Below are 20116 nucleotides of genomic sequence, written 5' to 3' on the forward strand. Positions count from 1 at the left end.
GACTCTGTTAGACTCTGCTGGAATAAATAAGTCGGTCTACTTCTTTTAGTTACCACGGACTTAAGACAAACTCTACAGGAGATAGGGGTTTGCTTGATGTCGGTGCCTGCTTAACTTTTATTCATAGCTCACGCCGCCATGTTGACATCGAAGTAGTGTCTGAGAAGAACTCTGGTGTTACTTTGACCTATGAAAGGAATGGTCGTCCTGACTCATGAAGTACAATTATCAGTAGGCAGGCGCCAAATATATTAGATATCATGATGTTTTATTATATGATTGTCTTGTAATATATATTATTATACAGCAGACTGGAGTCTCCGTTATCAGTGACATACAGACAGAAAGATCCACGTGTGTCCTCCCCGCGCTGCGTTATTATAAACTATGATGAACTGATCGCAGGTTACAGCTCCTGCTCGTGTCATTCAAAGCATGTGGAGACGTACTTTATACTTTATATTAGCCTAACTGTGAAATACGGACAGATCGCGACCTTATTGAGCCAGGTACAGAGCACGAGAAACACACAAATCTGTGTCATATCTGCTCCTCTCCAAACGTCTGTGGTTAAAAAGGAAAAGAGAAAATTGAATACTGATTTTTGCCGTCTATTACCATGGCAACGATCGAAGCATTCGGGTCAGCCCTAATTTAAACTCATTGGTTTTGCTCCTTTTCTGCATGTTGAAAAGTAAACATTAAAGTCCCTTTAGTGCATTAAATATGAATGGATTCATATACAGAATAACAGACCGTATTTATTCAATGGAAAAAAGATGAAACAGTATTTATATCATCAAACAAACATACATTTTTGACCATTCTCCAAGTTTTATTTGTAAGAGCTCACCTTTTAGCAGAAGGTCAGTTATCGTGAAATACTAGAGCTTCTTGAAACATAAAAAGGTGCTTTAGCCTCCACAATCTGTTTTCTTTCTACAGCATTTTCATCATTGGCTTATTCCCAGGCCATTGTGCTAAAGTGCCCTCTTGCTCCAAGCTTTTGCCTTTTCCGCCTACACAGCTGCCAGCTCTTGGCATTTTATGTTACTGGTGGGGTCATGTAAGGACAGGACTGATTGCGGAACAGGTTAGTTCAGGAAAACAGCTAAAAAACACTGATGCTTTACACCTTCAAAGTCCTCTAGAGTGTGTTCTCAAGCCACCACTTCTGCTGAGTGTTAATGTTTGCCGGCGGAGGCCTTGACACCGCGAGAGTGTCACCTCTGCTTGTTTACATCAGCCAGATGAAACCTTGTGTACTCTCCTGTGGATGAATACACACTCGGACAGCACCGTATCTCGCTTATCTCCTGTCCTCTCACTCCCTGGCAGCGCGATGGCAAGGTGACACTTTGAGAGATTAACATGAAGGCGCAGGGACCAACAGGTGGAGAGATTTATGATTGATAGCGCGACAAACTTCGCCTCATAAACAGCGGTAAACACAACCGCAGAACAATGGCAGGCAGATGAGATCATGCGGTACATAACAGGAAGATGAGACAGCAGGAAAACAGGAAGAGAGTCAGACAGCTGGTATCATTATGCTAAACAGAGGCCCAGGATCAATAGAGCTAATTAAGGGATGTCCCTATACGACCTGATGTCAGAGCCTACCCTCTCTACTTTATCACAATAACTGTTTGCTCATACATTGACGAATATGTGTCCCTGTGTGTGTATGTGTGTGGTGTATCCTCATCAGCAAGCTGTGAGACTAAACCAGCATTCAAATGAGCTCACAATTCTCGCCTAATTGCTTCTCATCCACCAACCAGTGACATGAAAAGTAGAGGAAAAGAAAAGCAGACAGAGCCAAGATTGAGGGAGGGAAGAAATTGAGCAGAATGAAGAGGAGGAAGAAGTGAAGAGGGAAGGGTAATGGAACAGAGGGAGAAGGACACAGAAAGAGGGAGGAGATGAGCGTGATGTGAATGATAGAGATTATTGGAAGATAAATCACGCCTGTCAAGGTAATCGTCTTTTGGCAATAAAGCCTCCATCTGCCGACCGAAGGGAAGGAAGGAAGGAAGGGGAAGTGAGGCGAGGGGAGGAGGGATAAAGCAAATTAGTGCAGAGGCCTCATATCCTCCAAAAATGATCTGTTACTGTATTATTGTATTTGGTAGGTTTAGATTACCACATTGGAAATTGGTTTGTTGTTTTGAGACCTTACTCTGTTCTGACAGAGGAAAATAAAATGAATAGTCAAATAAAACAAGGTTTTGCTGCGACTGCCTTTGCTACTGCTCATACCACACCAAGTGTCTTATGGAGGCTAATGCTAACATTTATTAGGCAAATTACTGATTCAGTTTATCGACATATTTTTGGCATTCACACAAAAGCTTAACAGCTGTTTCTTTAGCATTCAGCAAAACAGTGAAATATTTAGCTACAACCTTATTTAGTCCGTTATGACCCGTAACTTATGGTGGCTAATTGTAGCTAATGCTAGCAAATTTTGGACAATTTTTTAGGCTTAAGCATTTTAGCTAAACACTAAACAAGTTTAGCCCCCATACGTTCCTGATGGTGGCTAATTTTAGCTAATACTAGCAAATTTTCGACACATTTTTTGGCTGTAGCAATTTAGCTAAATAACTTCAGCACCCGTAAGTTTCTGATGGTGGCTCTTTTTAGTTACTACGAGCAAATTTTGCACAACTTTTTAGACTTCAGCATTGTAGCTAAACACTGAACAACTTTAGCCCCCGTAAGTTTATTATGGAGGCTAATTTTAGTTAAAACTAGCAAATTTTATGCACATTTTTAGGCTTTAGAATTTTAGCTGAATCTTAAACAACTTTTTAGTCTTCAACATTTTAGCTAAACTCTAAACATTTTTAGCCCCATAAGGTTCCTATGGTGGGTAATTTTAGCTAGTACTAGCAAATTTTGGACACATTTTTAGACTTCAGCATTGTTGTAGCGAACCCAGCCAGACAATGGTGAAGCGTACTGATGTTTCCAGATGAGTTTATTAATGTACAGCCGTTTGTTCTTATTTTGCACATAAATCCTTTCCTTTCAGGAACACCGTAAGAGCTAAGGACAGACAAATAAAACAAAATGAGCTCTTACAAACAAATAAACCATCTTAACCATGAAATGACTCAAAGGCTACCTTTAGCTTAACATCACAGCATACACACATATACACATATACAGACTAAAGTTAGCTTAACCAGCAACATAAATATCAGCATGGTGAAAATAAAAACTCTCTCACAGTAAGTCCGCTAAACACACATAACTCCAAGCAAAACATATTTTTACAACATACCTTGTTCCCAATTCTAGCCAGGTGCTTAACACATACAGGGAAATCCTTAAATTGCGGAGCTATGTTGATCTCTGACCGTCCCGTGATATTGTCTGCTCCGTGCGAAGTCAAGTCGTTATTAGATGCACAACTTCTACTTCCGGCCCGGGAGCACCAAAATAAAAGCATGTAATAGTAAAAGCGGAAACAACAAATAAAAGCATACAGGCAGCGATAATCTGTTATTAAAACCCTTTTTAAGAGTTACTTACAATTGTAGCTAAACACTAAACAACTTAAGCCCCCATACGTTTGTTATGGTGGCTAATTTTAGCTTATACTAGCATGTTTTGCACACATTCTTAGGCTTTAGCATTTTAGCTCAACACTAAACAAGTTTAGCCCGTGTAAGTTTCGTACGGTGGCTATTTTTAACGTATGCTAGGAGAATTTGACAAATAAAGTTATTTAAGGAACATGGTGGATGTAGTATACTGATACTTCTCTTTTTAGTGCAGGAAACATGTAGCATGTGCTAATGTAACAGCAGCTAAGAAATGTACCTAAATGTTGAAGTAGTTTAGCTTATTTTTAATCAAAAGTTATGTAGTCAAAATGACAATCGCTTCATGCCTCTTATTGGTATGTACACCTGACTTACTTTATTTTTCACTCTGTCTCTTACAGATTAGTAGACTTCACCCGGTTACCCTCCCCTACCCCTGAAAATAAGGACCTTTTCTTTGTGACAAGGAGCTCAGGGATCCAGCCTTCCCCAGCACGCAGCTCAAGCTACTCAGAGACCAATGAACCTGACCTGGGCATGTCCAATGGCAGCAAGAGTCTGTCCATGGTGGACCTCCAGGACCCCCGCAGTCTGGAAGGAGGCCAAGGCCCCAGCTCCTCAGACAGCCTGGGTGAAGGCCCAGGCTCTGGGGGAGGCTGGTCAGCCAGAATCCCACAGGGCAACATCCCTGGAGGTCCCACCTTGAGGAGGCCAGGCCAGACCCCGACTACAATGGGCACAGAAAGCACTCCAGGCAGACCCGCCCAGCTGCTTGCCCCCCTTTCCTTCCAGAACCCGGTCTACCAGATGGCGGCCTGCCTGCCTGTGTCCCCTCGCGGGATAACCGACTCGGGTTCAGAGTGCCACAGCTCTGTCAGTTCACATAGCAACAACGATGACGGACCAGCGGCAGGGAAGCACGCCTTCTTAAATCACGGCGGAGGAGGTGGAGGGAGCAGCGGGGACGAGTACACGAGGCGTTCAGGGGAGTTCAACCGCCGACAGCTGTCCCTCACAGAAACACAGCACCAGCCCACCGTCCCCAGACAGAACAGCGCCGGCCCACAGCGGAGGATAGACCAGCCTCCGCCTCAGAACATTACACGAGGCCGCACGCCTCCAAATCTTCTCAGTGGACCTTACCCAAGACCCTCCTCCGGCAACATGATGACATCATCGCCTGACTGGCCTGGCAGCGGCGCTCGGTTACGACAGCAGTCCTCTTCCTCCAAAGGTGAAAGTCCTGAGACCAAGCAGAGGGCGCAGCACAAACAGGTACGGGACCCGACTTTAGCGTTTGCATCTGCTGCTAACAATAACTGATGATGATGTTGCAGCTGTAACTAATCACCTAAAATTACAGTTATAGATAAGGGTCTTGTTAAAACGTCTCATAGCATTTTAAATAACAGTCAATGTGGGTGTACTCAGCACAGACGCTGCACATTGTGCCCTAATGAACTACAGTCATTGTGCGTTTAATAACAGTAATTTGCATACAGGCAGCTCATCACTTCACCACTGTTTTACTGGTCCAGTTTAATGGGCTGAGAATGAGGGTGGTGGAGGTATAATTAGCATCTTATTAGCTAGCGATATATGTGCTCACACATGAGGAAACGGGCCTCACGGATACAAACCGATGCATATCTGGGTTATTGTATCGATACAGTATGTGTGTCAGTGTGTTTGGTCACAGTGGGAGGTTTTTAATTTAAAATCAGCACAATGCCTCCGCTGGTGAGTATATTACTGCCAGGTCGGGACTGTAGGCTGTAATTAAACACTGGTCAATGGTCGCCTAATCATCTTGATGACTGGCTGAAAGGGAGGGCAACTGCATATTAACCATATCGCCTTGTTCTCCTCTCTTTAGCCCCCACAAGTTTCTTATGGTGGCTAATTTAAGCTAGTAATAGCGAATTTTGGACACATTTTTAGGTCTTTAGCTTTTAAGCTAAACACAAAGTAAGTCTAGCCCCCACAAGTTTCTGATTGTGGCTAATTTAAGCTAATACTAGCTAATTTTGGACAAATGTTTAGGCTTTAGCATTTTAGCAAAACACAAAACAAGTTTAGCCCCATGGGTTTCTGATGGTGGCTAATGTTAGAGTGTGCTAGGAGAATTTAGACAGTTTTTTAAGAAACATGGTTGATTTGCCTCCGCTGGTGAGTTCATTACTGCCAGGTCGGGACTGTAGGCTGTAATTTAACGCTGGTCAATGTTCGTCAAATCATCTCGATGACTGCCTGAAAGGGATGGCAACTGCATATTAACCATATCGCCTTGTTCTCCTCTCTGGAATAGTCTACACTGGATGAACCATCAGGATGAACTGCACTAACTTTGGTGGTCTAGCTTACGTTCAAACATGCAACATTTATATCAGCCTCATGAGTCTGCTATGAGGATACTAAAGCGAACAACACACCAAAGTTCGGATACATTTTACCCGTGGGCTGACACTTCTCTTCTTCTTTTATTCGATTTTATCCACTTGCAGATGTTCAAATTCAGATTTTCAAAAGCCCTTGATGCAAATGAGTGTGTTGGACTATGAAAACATCCTACGGTTTCCTCTCATGTGCTGAAACAGCCCACAGCCGCCCTCTCTGCTCATCTGTCCATCGGATAACTGGCAGATGGAAACGCACATACATCTTTTATGCTAGCTTCCTCCTTCGGGCTGATTTCAGTTCCACTCATTTAATCTTACAGTTTGTGCGTTCTTTGCAGCTTGTAGATGCACACACACTCACGCACACACACATGTTTAAGTCGGTGCTTTGAAGTGTGTGCTCCGGTGATTGTGTGAGCTTGAACACAGGCGTGCGTATCCATTCCACCTGCTGCTTTCAGTCCAGATGAGTTGGTGCATTTCAAGCTTATTTCTGTTGTTTCTGTGCTGTTATTGCAACCTGCCCCCCCCTTCCCCTTCCCCCTCCCCTCCTCCCTGTCACTTGCACTCAGCTCATGTGTGTGCGTTTGTGTGTGTGTGTTGTGTTGTGTTGGTTTCACTAGGCCCCCTCCCCAGTGAACCCCAGTGCGCTGGACCGCACAGCAGCCTGGCTTTTGAATATGAATGTGCAGTTTTTAGACCATGAGGGGATGGAGCCCGAGTCACTGAGAAACAGAGAGGATCTGACTCAGGTGGAGAAGGTAACCTTCCTCCTCATCCAACCTTTGACCTTTATCAACCCCCCTCCCCTTTCACAAACCACCTCAACCTTCAGCCCTGACACTCCCACTTAACACCCCCTCCTCTCTTTACCTCTCATTAGCTCCCACATTCACCTCCCTTCTTAAAACACCCTTCTGACACTTAATTATCTGCTGTATTTATTCCCACTCCGCCCTCGCCTTTCCTCTAAGCCGGAGGTTACTTACACATTCCCTCATCGCCACTTAAAGTCATATTATGTGCATTTTTAAGATTAAATTGAGGTAAATAGGATGTATTGTGCATTAATCGCGCTCTGCATTTGACCCCGTAATACCTCTTCTTTTGGCAGCACTTCTTACACAGCCAGCAGTGAGCTCATTTGTAGCTATCAGGTGCAACAGAGTCATAGCAACAGCAGTAATAATGGTAGATAAAAGTTATTACAGTCAAAAGAGTTTTAATATAGCAGACAAGAATATCAGCCTGGTTGTCAGCAGGTGCGAGTATTAAATATCAGCTCAACAAGGATTATTTTTATTACCAACGTAGCTGCTGAATATTGTAAAAATATGATTTCTATATTTATCAGTACTTGATAATACCGCCACTGTGATAATGAAATACAATCTACTCGCTGAAGTTGTCTTTCACACATTTTCAAGGCTACTTTTTTTTAAAGTGAAGATATTTAGAACAATAAAAGCACAAAATAAACTTCATCATTTTAAAAATCAGTAGCTGTGTCTCAATTCGGGGGCTGCATCCTTCGAAGGACGCGGCCTATGAAGGATGAGTCATTCATAGCCTCGAGGATTCCCTGTTTGTGTCACCTTGCGTCACCAAACGCGGCTCCTGTTGCCTAGCAACGGGTAGCTAGTCGGTTAACTAGCAACTAACTTAGCCTATTATTTAAAAGATAATTTGAGCTATTTGATTAAGTTGAAACCAAAAACTTTTACATTTAAAAATGTATTCCTCCACTTTAGAGTCAACCATCACGTTTGAATTAGCACGCAATGAATCTTGGGATACGTTGGGCCCGGAAAAAGGACGAAGCATTTGTCGGCCGCATCTGAAGGAGCCTTCGAAATAGCACAGCCTTTTGACTCGCCATTGTGACACAATCTGCCTTCAAATACGTCCCCTGAAGGATGCAGCCCCTGAATTGGGACACAGCTAGTGTTTGACGCTCTTCAGTATGGGCTGCAAGCTAATCTGCAGCTTATGATTAGTTCTTTTAGGCTAGGAGTTCATCGCTCACAAGGTTTATAACAGGAGTCGAATTATACGCAAAGGTCTCCTCCTCCCCAAAATAAACAAACGAGTGAGCTTAGCATTAGCATTAGCTCGTTTCCCTCTTAAATACAAGGCGTCCAAGGACTGGAAGTCTTCATTCAATAAATGATGATGTTAAAACAAACAAGATCTAAAGATTGATGATGTTGTAACTCACACAGTAAAAAAATGTTGGCTCAAATTGATCAAATGTCCAGTTCGCATGCTTAAAACTGCAAAATGACCGTCTGTTGTCACGTTGATTTCCTTATTTGTGTGCCATTGACTACAAAATGCATTGTTATGATTATAAACTATCCTACGATCCTTTAATGACATTATTTAACATCCATCCCTAACCTATTATAACATCTTCAATATTGAACTCTGAGCCAAAACCCAAAGACAAGAAGTGAAAAACTTCTTGCATAAAAATGAAGGAGAACTTGCAGACATGTAGTTTGCAGCGAGACTCAGCCTTCAAAAAGTTTGAATAGCAGTTGTAACCTTCCTGTCCCTCCTCCTTCTAACCGTCTTTGGAATGAATTTAACACCCTAAAGCAGGTGCGTGTGTATGTGTGTGTATGCACATGCAGTACATCCACACAGACGTGCTGCAGCTTGTGTGCGCTTGCTTCTATGTGAGAGTTAGAGACAGAGAGAGGCCTTGTTGCTGCTTCCTCTGCCTACGTTCCTGCTTCTCTTCTCAGCACCCTTTACAACCATTCACCCTCAGCTTCGCTTGCATGCTTTGATTGGATGCCACTTTTTCTCTCCCCTGTTTTTTTTTTTTCCCCCTCCTTCTTCCATCCATAATGAATCCAAACCTGTCATCCTAACATAGCTCACACTTTATGGAAGCCAGCAGCCCGAGCAGGGAGAGCGACCAAAGAAGGCAATAACTTCAGTCTTAACAAAGAAGCCACAGACACCTTAAAATAGCCGAGCGGCAACAAGAGAAGGATGGAAAACAGCAGCTCAGACACAGGCTGCAGCTAATGGTCCACACAGCAGAGGCCCTGCAGGAGCCGCTGTAAGCTCCCACACCCATTTACATATACTGTATATAGTCAGTGATGTATAACAAATGAGGCCATGCATCTGGTTTGTTAGGAGGAGCAGACACCAGGGCAGGGAAAAGAAATTACAATAAATCAAGTCATTTGTTCATATAGATGAACACAAGTAAGTGCGATAAAAACATAATAGTATTAGCATGTTTTTAATCTAAAAAATAAATGCTGTTTGAAATTTAATTTTCCACACCACTGAATGTGTGAGAGCGAGGGTTTGATTGCAGTGCATATGTAAAAGTCAGGAAGGTTGAACATTTTGTGCCGTGCATTTATAACTTGATGTAAAGTAGAGAATCAATAATAGCGTCGTTAGGGATCATCAAGTAAACTCCCTCATCCCTCCATCAGGCGAAACCAGATGAAGGTCAAGCACCACAACGTTGCGAGCAAGTTGGGCAATATTGACAGATTTTTTTCCTCTCCAATGCACCTGTCATGTGAAACTAGTTTGCCGACTTTTCATACAAAATTTAAAATGTTTTACATTGCAAACTGCACAAGGAACAAAAACATGTCAAATACGACCATAAACATTGTAAAATACAGAAAATAAATCAAAGGGGAATAAACAGACAGCTAGTGGCATTAGTATGATAGAAAATACGATTAAAGGGCCAGCTCGCCGATTTTCAGCCCGAAGATTTTTTAGATGATCCACCGGTATATTCTCGTCGTATTTCAGATTCTGTTCCGCTCTGAGCCGTCGCGAAACGATAGTATTTCACTCCAGCGTCTCTCGCTGGGTCATTCCTTTCAGAGGGAGGGGCGCAATGCATGCTGGGTGTTGTAGGAATGTAGAATGGGCGAAACCACAAGCTGTTTGTACAACTTTCTCCACAGCTATGGCGCCAATTTCAAATATTATCGCTTCTATCGATTACAGAGAACAGCAGCTTTGACTGACAGCGGCTTTTTCCAGGGGCGAACTGCTCTGTTAATGAAAAGGCCAACTAGGGGATTTCATTGATGCACCTGCTCATAATATTGTGTGATTTTTATATAGTTCAATGACAGAGTTGTTTGTGCGCCTCAAAATACAACTATTTACTCACTGATGTGCAATATTTTTAATTCTCTCTTTCATCTCATTTTGTGTGAACAATATTCGGATGTGTTAATTATATATTCAGGTGAATTTGTAATGAACATAATCAAAGAACAATAAGGACAAAGACTGTTATTTGTACAGTAAATGGACAGTTGCTGCTAGGGATCAAATTGTATTTATATAGCGCCAAGTTATCTCAAGACACTTTACGGAAAGAGCAGATCTAGAACGAACTCTTTGTTATGTTATGTAGAGAGAGACCCAACATGAATCCACCATGAGCTGCACTTAGCAACAATTGGCAGCAGTGGAAACCTTGAGCAGAACCAGACTCATGTTCAGCAGCTGTCTGCCTCGACTCGAAGGCCTGAAAAGTGGGATGGAGATGCAGGATAGAGACGGGCAAAGAGAGCAAAAATACTGTTCCACCATTACTCAAGTAACTGCCCCATTTAAATGACTTATGATAAGCTAGTTTCACCTGGAGTCTCTGCGTCTCTCCGGTTCCGAATCCCACAGCGCCGCTTCCTTCTTCTGTTATTTAATGCCGCTTAAAAGAGCAGTATAAAGTGAGCAGAGGAGGCTTGTGTGGTTAAAACTGATCACATTAAAGATTAAACACTTCGTCTTTGGATACCGTTTCTTGTATGGAAATAAGATGCATGCAAACAACAAAGTGCAACTGTGCATCTTTGGAGATGAATGTCAAAGTGATTTTACAACACACCGGGGGAAACAAAAAGTACTCTGCTTCACTCTGACATTTACACAAACCCAGACGTGGACATGCCTCGGTGATTAATCGCCGTCACTCTTAAACTAATAAGTTTTGCATCTGCAAACAAACGCGTCACAGTAAAGCAATAAGTTGTCTCCCTCAGCAAACAGCTCTCAGACGCGATACAGCAGATAATAGTCGCATACATTTTTTTAGATTTTTTATAAATTAATGAATATTGAAAATCATCCCTAGTTACTGCCAATGACCGCTGAAGATTGAAGTTCCAACTTTATCTGTGTGTCAGCGACTACAGTTGAATTTCTGAAAGGTTATTTATGCAAAGGCATCCGATATGCAGCCCCCATAGCTAAACGAACACGCTAATGCTAGGCTAAGATGCTCAGGTTTCAATGCAGCAGCTAAACGATAAAGAAATATCTCATTACGTCTACAGCTATAAACTCTTGTCAAAAATATTTCTACCATAGGGCAGGATGTTGGTTCAGTGGCTTAAGGAAAGACATCAGGGGAACAGAGTGGATGTATTGTGCAGCAGACTGGCAGGACAAAGGCAGCGACAGATACAGTACATGTCACTCATTCTCAGGGGATCCGGTGACAAGAGCAGAGGGATATTAGAGACGGAGAGAGGAGCAGAGGGGCCGATAAGAATAATCTATTTGAGGTCACTGTTCCTCCTGGGAGGAGAGAGGGGGCTGATGGGGAAAATGTCCCCGCAGTGGGCAGGAGAGTGACGTGGGAGAATATGTAGAAGGTGACAAGGGAAGATAGATGATCCCGGTGGAGGCCGCGCTGCGTGTAAATGAGTGTGATCATTCAGGGGGCGCTGATAGTTTGTCTTTCACAGGGTTCATAATCAGCTGGACAACGAGCTGGGTCGTGTTACATGTTATACACAGGTTAACAGTTCATTTTGGTTACGTTTTCGTCCTCGCAAAACTCCAGCAAAACTAGCCTAAACGAATTTTATGTCAACAATATTCAAAGTATTGCCAGGAAATTAGGTGGAGATATTCGTGTCCGTTTGAGGATGAATTGTTATAAACGTAAAGTTCTGTAAAGTTGTAAATTTAACAAAATAAATGTAATCAAATTAAAGGGCTAAAGGACGGAACAGCTATTGCGCCTGCTCAACTTGTGCAAATGACACAAAAAGACCTGGCCTCTTTCTATGTAAATGAGCCTCGTGGCAAAAAGCACCTAATTCAGCGCTAACAGCACCGCGCAGTTAGAGTGAAAGTATAAGAGCTGGTGGTAACTGCGGCGCAGTGTTATAAGGGCTGTCACGCTCTGAGTTCACACCGATCTAACGACACTTCCACCTCTTGTGTGATCAAAAAAATGTGTTTGTCTGTAAAAACAGTCTGTTGATAATATATTGGGCCTGTGCGAGGCTCAACCCCGGCACACGGGCACATTTTGGTGCCATTACGCATGATGGGGATTATTATATGTTGCGTGCTCGTTTAAAAAAATGAAGCTCTGTTCGAACAGTTAGACTAGTGAACACCTGTCGAGTCTGGACTTTACAGTAAACTGTTAAAAGAGCTGCCCCCTCCTCTCCCTGCTCATCATCGACCTGTGCATGGGGTTGAGATCCGCCAGTGTGCGCTCAGCTGAGAGCGTAGCCGAGAGTGGAGGTGCAGACAGCTCCTCTCCACAATCAGACGCAAAACAAAAGCAAACTGAACAGATCTGTGAAACTTCATGGGCGTGTTTGCGCTTGAATATCATCAGTGCAATTTGCTTTGTTAATCAGACCCAGAGACGGAGCAGATAGCGGATGCTAATGATGCGCAATTTATGGAGCTATCAGCGCTCAGTGTTGAGTATCTTTGTTGTGTGAGCGAAAACTGTGATTGAATCTATTTTTGAAACTTCAAAAACATTCAAAATGCAAAGAATGAGAAGAAAATGTAACATTTAAAAGATCCCTCCAGTAAGGACGCTAGTAATAATTAGCTAATACAAGCATGCTAACACTCTAGACTAGAAAGTTGAACATGTCAAACACTGTAGCTGATAAAATTCAGCATGCTAACATAGTAAGCATGTTACATAAATCTGCGCAGCCTCACAGAGCTGCTAGAACGGCTGTTTCCTCGTCTGTCCTTCACCCCGACACGTCCTCCAGCGACACGCTGACCAGCCACTGTGTCCGCCAGAGTTTGAAGAAATGTGTTTTTCTTTCCAGAAGAGATTTGATTGCCTCAATTCCCCCCCCCCTCACCTGAACAAAAGTCTTTAAACAGCCTCTCTGAGGTCCAGCGAGAGGTCAGGGAGAGATTTTCAGGGCTTATCTCAGAGACAAGTCTCCCACTTCACTGGCTGCATGCCTCCCTCCTCACCTCCTCTTTGTCCTGCTTCATCCTAAACGTTCTTTTCTTTCTCTTTTTATTTTTTCGTGCCGGTTTCACCTCTCAACAGGTCATTGGTTTCAGAGCCAAACGGCAGAATATGACACCGTGTTTGATTTATTCCTGCAATGAAAGCTTTGCTAGTTTTGCTGAAAGCTTCTCCGCGTCCATCGGAGTGTTTGATTGGAAATGAAAATAATATTTTAATTAAATGGCACAAAGATTTGTGATGAAGGTTTTGCAGGGCAGTTATACAGGTCTAGTATGAAAGTGCAATAATGGAAATGGCTTGTAAATGAAGCGTGTGATTCCCTGAAAGAGGCTGTTTCTCTCTCCTCTAGACAGAAATGATACTCAGGAAGTACAGAATATAATCCCAGGCCTGATTGAGAGACTTTTTTTTGTTCTCCTCATTTATGGTAATGAGCACGGAGACCCTGACGGGGTCGATGATGATGACAGCGATGATGAGAAGCTCTTCATCTCTCTGTGCGTCTTTGTTCAGTACCAGCAGGAGATCGCCGTGCTGCAGGAGAAGCTGCGGGCGTCCGTGCAGAAGCTGGAGGAGTACGAGGCTCGCCTGAAGGGTCAGGACGAGCAGGCCCAGAAGGTGCTGATGGAGTACCAGGCCCGGCTGGAGGAGTCGGAGGAGCGTCTGCGCAGACAGCAGGACGACAAGGACCTCCAGATGAAGGGCATCATCAGCAGGTAGGAGGAGGAGGGAGAATTTAAACGGGGCTGCGAAAAGAAGCCAACGTGGAAGTGTCAAAAACTGCAGTTCCACGAGTGGCCACTTGAGGCTGACTCCAGAAGCGAGTCGATCCAGATTAAGCTCTATATAAAGCTGCTCTACTTCACGACAGCCTAGAAACAAAACATCTCTTTGTGCGCATGTGCAATATTCACATCGCAAGTTCTGCGATAGTGCTATAATTGAGTGAAACCCGTCAAGCTGCTCCTTTCATGTTGCTCTGGGCAAAACGAAAACTCACCAGTTCCTCGTTTTCCACAACTGATCTACAGGGAAAGTCGGTCTGACTAGTGCAGCTCTTCATCAGAGCCCACAGAGACCTGACCGCTGTGCAGCAGAGTCTGTGTGTCACCTGCCTGTAAACAAGCATGCAACGCTGTATGACAGGGATTTGACTCCATAAAGGCCCGATCAGACAGAGCACGTTTTGCAGGCTGTAAAACGCACCGCACTGCCTTTTTGGTTGAAGCCTACGGATAAAAAACTGTTGTTAAGGCAACCACCGAATCATTAGCTGTCATTAACCTAAAGTAAACTGACAGAAGGCCCGACTCTCCTTTCATCCGATTGGACAATGAGAAAAAACGCCCATGACGTCGGGCGCTTTTCTGCTTTGAGTTGAAGTTTTTCCAACTCGAGGTGCTCAGAGAGTTTCCTCGAAAAACACGAGGCGCTCTGAAACGCAAAAGCAGCGTGCAAAAAGTGTCCCTCTCATTGAAAACAAAGACTGCTAAAACACGTTCTGTCTGATCGGGTCCTAAAGCTGCTGCCGATCATGTTGGGAGTATGATCGAGGCAGACGCTCCGTAGTATTCCCGTTAACAGCGGCACCTCGTTCCGGTGCTGGTTAACGCTGTGGCTACATAAATGGCCCGCTCACGGAGCGGACTTGCCGCCGTGCGTTTACTTTAAGAGGCTACACCTGCAGCGCACACGGCGTGAGGTTGAGTGTGGCGACAGGAAGTAGAAGACGTGAACTTTCCTTTTAAAAATCTCCTTTTAAATTCTGCTAGCTGTCTGCAAGCTGTCAGCTTAGCTAATTCAAGCCACTGGACAAATAATACAGCTTGCTGTGCGTTTTTTGTACTTACAGCCTTCCAAATAGTCTGATCTATTGTTTTAACCCCAGGGCGAGGGATGAGAGGAGTTATTTTAAGTTACCCAGTCCGTGCTGGTGCAACTGCTGCTCCAAATATGTTCACTTGTGGCTCCAGAAAGCCAACATGCTGAAAACTTAAGGCTTCAAAAATGCGGTCGATAAAGCCATGGCTGACGTAACGCTGGCTGCGTCCGTTATTTATCTGGCCTGTGGTTGAAATGTATCCGTTCTGTCCTTTCTCCAGGTTAATGTCGGTGGAAGAGGAGCTGAAGAAGGACCACTCAGACATGCAGGCGGTGGTGGACTCCAAGCAGAAGATCATCGACGCACAGGTCAGTTCGATCTGACTGGCATATGGTTCTGTAGCTAAACTCAGTCTGTGTGTTTCAATTTGTATGTGCCGCCACTTGTGTCCTCTGCTCGAGGAAACAAAGGGTCACTGAAATACACGGCCATGTTTAATTCATATCTGTCTCAGCTCTGGCGTTGACAAGCTTGAATGGTTGAGCAGAACTCCTCAGCTGCCTCCCACTCTCCGTCTCTCTTATAAAACATACATCTCCACATTTCTGATCTGGTTCCTGTCAACATGCAGCTCTTCTATAATCCATGGGGCTCTTATTCATATAAAAGTGTGTTTGAAATCCCTCTCAGACGAAGAGAAAGAGTTGCTTTAGAGGCGCTGCTGCATTGAAGTCTCGATGTTGATGGTTGAAAAGATAAGTACAAACGGAGCAGAGGAGGGTTAGCATGAAGGATTAAACACCTTGGATGGAAATAAGATGCACGCAAACACACAACAAAGTGCAACTCGAGTGTCAGGGGAAACAAAAAGTACTCTGCCGTGACATTTACACAAACCCAGGCGTGGACATGCTCCGGTGATTAATCGCCGTCACTCTTAAACTAATAAGACTTTGCATCTGCAAACAAACGCACCACAGTAAAGCAATAAGTTGTCTCCCTCAGTAAACAGGCGGAGAGAATGGAAATAAGAAGCTCATTATAAAGACAGGGAGAGGCGCTCGTTCTGTGGCTCAGCCCACGGTACACACGGTGAGCCTCGTGCAAGAACCAGGATTTAAAGTTCTGCACAAATCGACACCCATATTCTTGTATGTATAATTTTCTCTTAGAAGCTGACAGAAATGTAGAAGAATTCTAACTCCTTCCTCTGAAGGAATTTAAATGTGTTGCAAAGCAGCCAGGAAAACGTAGGTTGAGACATGCAGCATGCCAGTTTGCAGGGTTGGGAGGGTTACTTTAAAAATGCATTCCGATACAGTTACTAATTACCTGTTAAAAAATGTGATCAGTTACCTACTCCAAGTATCACAATTTTAAAGTAACTGATCATTTTCAGGATTACTTGACAACACTAAATCTCCAAATAAAGACAAGAGAAAAGACATTTCAATACTTGAGTTTTAAGTTAATAGCTGTAACTACGCGCCTTTAAATGCACTTTGTTAAGTCTGCTGTTCACACGACTTCGCACTCAAACTTCAAGTAAACTGCCATTCTGGTCTGGAGCTTGTGTTTTCACCCTCACTATCCTGGCCGCTGGCCGCTGGCCGCAGCATCACCACAGTCACAAACTATTGTTCAGTGGTAGTAGTTGAAGGCGACAGGTTAGCTAACATTTTAACTGGAATTCTGTGCAGCTAACGTTAGCGGTCCGTCTTACCTGTAAATGTTTCTTCAAATTAGATGTCGAGTCCTCGAATAATGACAGCGTTTTCACACTGTGCTGCGATGTTGCTCCCATTTTCTCCTTTGAAGACAAAATGATGGTGAAGTGTCCCCCCAGTGAAAGCATCATTTTCACCACAGGCAACGGCAACCTGCAGACAACTTTGAGGAGTGGTGAAGTGTCGTAACGTGCACGCGCAGGTTCATCGTATAAAGATGGTCAGACGGACAGCTTAGAAATGAGACGCTAGATGTTACAGAGCATCTTTGGTGTTATATCATCTTCATATTAAAATTGTAGTCCTGCTAGTTATCCCCAATTTTAATAAATGTACCTGTAATCTAACCTGTAATCCGTAACTCCCCGATTACCCGGTTACTCCCCGAGCCTGCCAGTTTGTACAGAAGTTCTACAACTTTTTCCAACACATTTTGACTGTTGAGGCACACCTAAACTTTTCTGTACAAAGGTGCGTAGGAGCAAATTTCCTAAGGCAGGAGCCGTCTTTTTTCTGTCTTTTTTTTCTACGATATAAAACATTTTATTATATAAAAAAGTTTGGAAGTAAAAGAACAGTGTGCAGGAGCTCTCTGCTCTCGTCCCTACAGGTTTTTCCAGCAGTACTTTGGTTTGAAAACTTTTACATTTACAATTTTGAAGAATATTTTCAAACTAACAGCAGCTTTGTGCAAGTCAGTGTGCAGAGAAACATCCCCAATTATATCACTTTATGTCAAATTGATCCTCCTGTATTTGCCAACACATGACAGAAGTGGTTAAGCCGATAACGTAAATATAAATGCATGTTTTGTTAATATCTTTCTCTAACTGTATTCATGCGTGTGTGCAGGAGAAGCGCATAGCATCGCTGGACGCCGCCAACGCCCGCCTGATGAGCGCCCTGACCCAGCTGAAGGAGCGATACAGCATGCAGACCCGCAACGGCATCTCCCCCACCAACCCCAGCAAACTGCAGATCACTGAGAACGGAGAGTTCAGGAACAGCAGCAATTGTTAGACGGACTGCAGCGAGCGTTTGAGTGCCTGCGTGTGTACAGTAATCACAGGAGAGGACGTCTACATACATGCATGCATGGTAAGCATGCCCCGGTTTTGAAAGACTGCGATGGAGTGCGAGTGTTTTTGAAACAGCAGACGTTTTGGAAGTTTTCCACTTTTTGGACACCAATGTCAGAGTAAGGACATCGCTCTAAAGCCAGAAGAGGCGGGACTGCAGCGTGACGGACGGATCACCAAGAGGTCACCAGACGGCTTTCATTACGAGGGTGACGGCCAGGGGAGGCGGGGGCGGAGCCTGTACATATGAAACTGTCCATCAAACACTTTGCCAGTGGATGTAAGCAGTCGCTGGGACATTTCGAGACCCTGCAGACGCCTGGGACAAACCACTACACACACAGCGACGACCGCCACACACGGTCTACTAGCCACCCCTCCTCTCCTCCTCTCTCTCTCTCTCTCTCTCTTTATCCTCCCTCTTGACGACCAAGTGGACCCACTTAAAAACAATAACACGCACCGAGGATTATCACTTTAGCTGTCCTGAGAGGATTACTTTGTAGTGCTTTATTTGAAAGTCATTGTTTATTAAGAACCAAATAGGAGCTAAAAAAAAAAGATATTTTTAGTCCAAAACAATCTTTATGTCCTTCGGGTGTGTTCCTAAGCATCCCGCGGACCCCCCTCCATACTTATGTAGTGCACTTTGTGAGAAGGTATTGGTACATGAAACGCCTTAAGAAAGGAACACACCTCGACTTAATCCCCTATTTCTGCAAAAAATAAAAAAGGCACAACTTATACTGTGGATTTGTAAAGGATACAGAATAAATTGTACACACACAAATATATAATGAACTCTAAAATTAAATTCTATGTGATACTATATTAATGAAATTTAATATAGATGTATGCATTTTGTTTTCTTCTATAGAGTATACACACATATCTATATCTATATTTGATAATCTCAAATATATAAAAAGCAGCCCTTTATTTAGGAGTGACTTTTATTTTTCTTCTCTTACGATGAAAGACTGTAGTGTGTAGCTTGCTTTTCATGCCCTGGAGGAGGAGACCACAGCGAGCAGTGATCAGCACCAATCGCCTCAGACGTCCCTGAACATCTCCATGATGCTTGCTGAACCCTTTACATACAGTATGCACAACATTGTAAGAGAAATGTCTGCACAGCGGGAGCTATAAAACCTGCAAACTCCCGTGACCGATTCCTCTTTTGGTGCTAGTCATTGCTCTTAATGTCGGGATCGGTTACACCCAGATTTCAGCTTGACTCGTGGTCTTCTCACTCTGGTAGCACAAGAGCTATTGAGCGACGTGTTTCGACACACTCACTCATACTATACACTGGACTGGTGAGCCATTGTGATAATGGCCTCCTTAGTGACATCATTTCCTCTCTTACTGCTTTATTGTCAGTGGTAATGAAGTATGCTGCATCCAAACTGTGACTCTATGAATCCTATTGCCATCATCCCTCTCCTCTTGTTTTCCCCCCCTTTTTGTCTCTTTTCTTTCCCCACCACCATTCTTCATTGAACATAATCAAAGGGCGGCCATTTTCCTCTGACATCGCTATCATTGTAAGAAGCTCAAACTCTCTAGCAGTGACATTCTGCTGTTTTTCAGGTTTCAAGTCTTATAATCTTTGTAAAATGTATTTTAAAAGATTTATATCATAAATAGATATTTAGAAATATTTATTGTTTATTGTTTGAAAGAATAAGTAAATGGATAGTAAAAAAAACTGGAGGGACATAGGGCAAGTTAAAGTTAAAAGAACGAATATCATAACCCGTTAGCTACCGTAGCATTAGCGCTAAACCACTTCCAAGCTAATGTCTGTTGGTTTGTTAGGAATTTAAATCATGTAATACTTTCAAACTGCAATGTCAGACAGGGAGTGTCAAAATGCTAACATTAGCTGTTTTTCAACGGTACTTAAAATTGCCATTAGCTAGGAATTTGTATCACTATCATGCTTTGATGTCAGCTAGAAAGTAGCTCATTGCTAACCTTGTCTAATGGGAGCTAGCATTACCATTAGCTAGAAACTCTTATGGTGTTACATTAACAAACCGAATGTTAGCTAGGAAGTGTCAGAAGGCTAACAGTAGCTGTTGTTCAACAGTCGCTGAAATTACCATTTACTAGGAATTTGTATCACTTTCATACTGTGATGTCAGCTAGAAAGTAGCAAACATTGCTTACATAAACCTTTGGGCAATGGTAGCTAGAATTACCGCTAGCTAGGAACTCTTAAGGTGTTACATTATCAATCTGTAATATAAGCTAGGAAGTGGCTCATTGCTA

The 20116-nt window shown here is 43.3% G+C and overlaps 1 protein-coding gene across 5 annotated transcripts in view; it reads left to right on the forward strand.

Moving 5' to 3' along the window:
- Positions 1-18006, forward strand: part of dab2ipb (DAB2 interacting protein b) — a 125432-nt gene extending 107426 nt beyond the window's left edge. For 4 of the 5 annotated variants that reach the window (XM_069673041.1, XM_069673042.1, XM_069673045.1 and 1 more), the window contains 5 exons: positions 3959-4832; positions 6580-6717; positions 13725-13927; positions 15314-15401; positions 17613-18006. In XM_069673041.1, coding sequence (XP_069529142.1) covers positions 3959-4832; positions 6580-6717; positions 13725-13927; positions 15314-15401; positions 17613-17780 — 1471 coding nt within the window. In that variant the 3' untranslated portion in view covers positions 17781-18006. The remainder of the gene's footprint in view (positions 1-3958; positions 4833-6579; positions 6718-13724; positions 13928-15313; positions 15402-17612) is intronic. The other variant, XM_069673043.1, reaches the window with a different exon arrangement.
- Positions 18007-20116: the final 2110 nt, after the last annotated feature.

This window comes from Semicossyphus pulcher, unplaced genomic scaffold (genome assembly GCF_022749685.1).
Source record: "Semicossyphus pulcher isolate SPU_LCO1_2020_fin unplaced genomic scaffold, fSemPul1.0.p SCAF_22, whole genome shotgun sequence".
Lineage (NCBI taxonomy): Eukaryota > Metazoa > Chordata > Actinopteri > Labriformes > Labridae > Semicossyphus > Semicossyphus pulcher.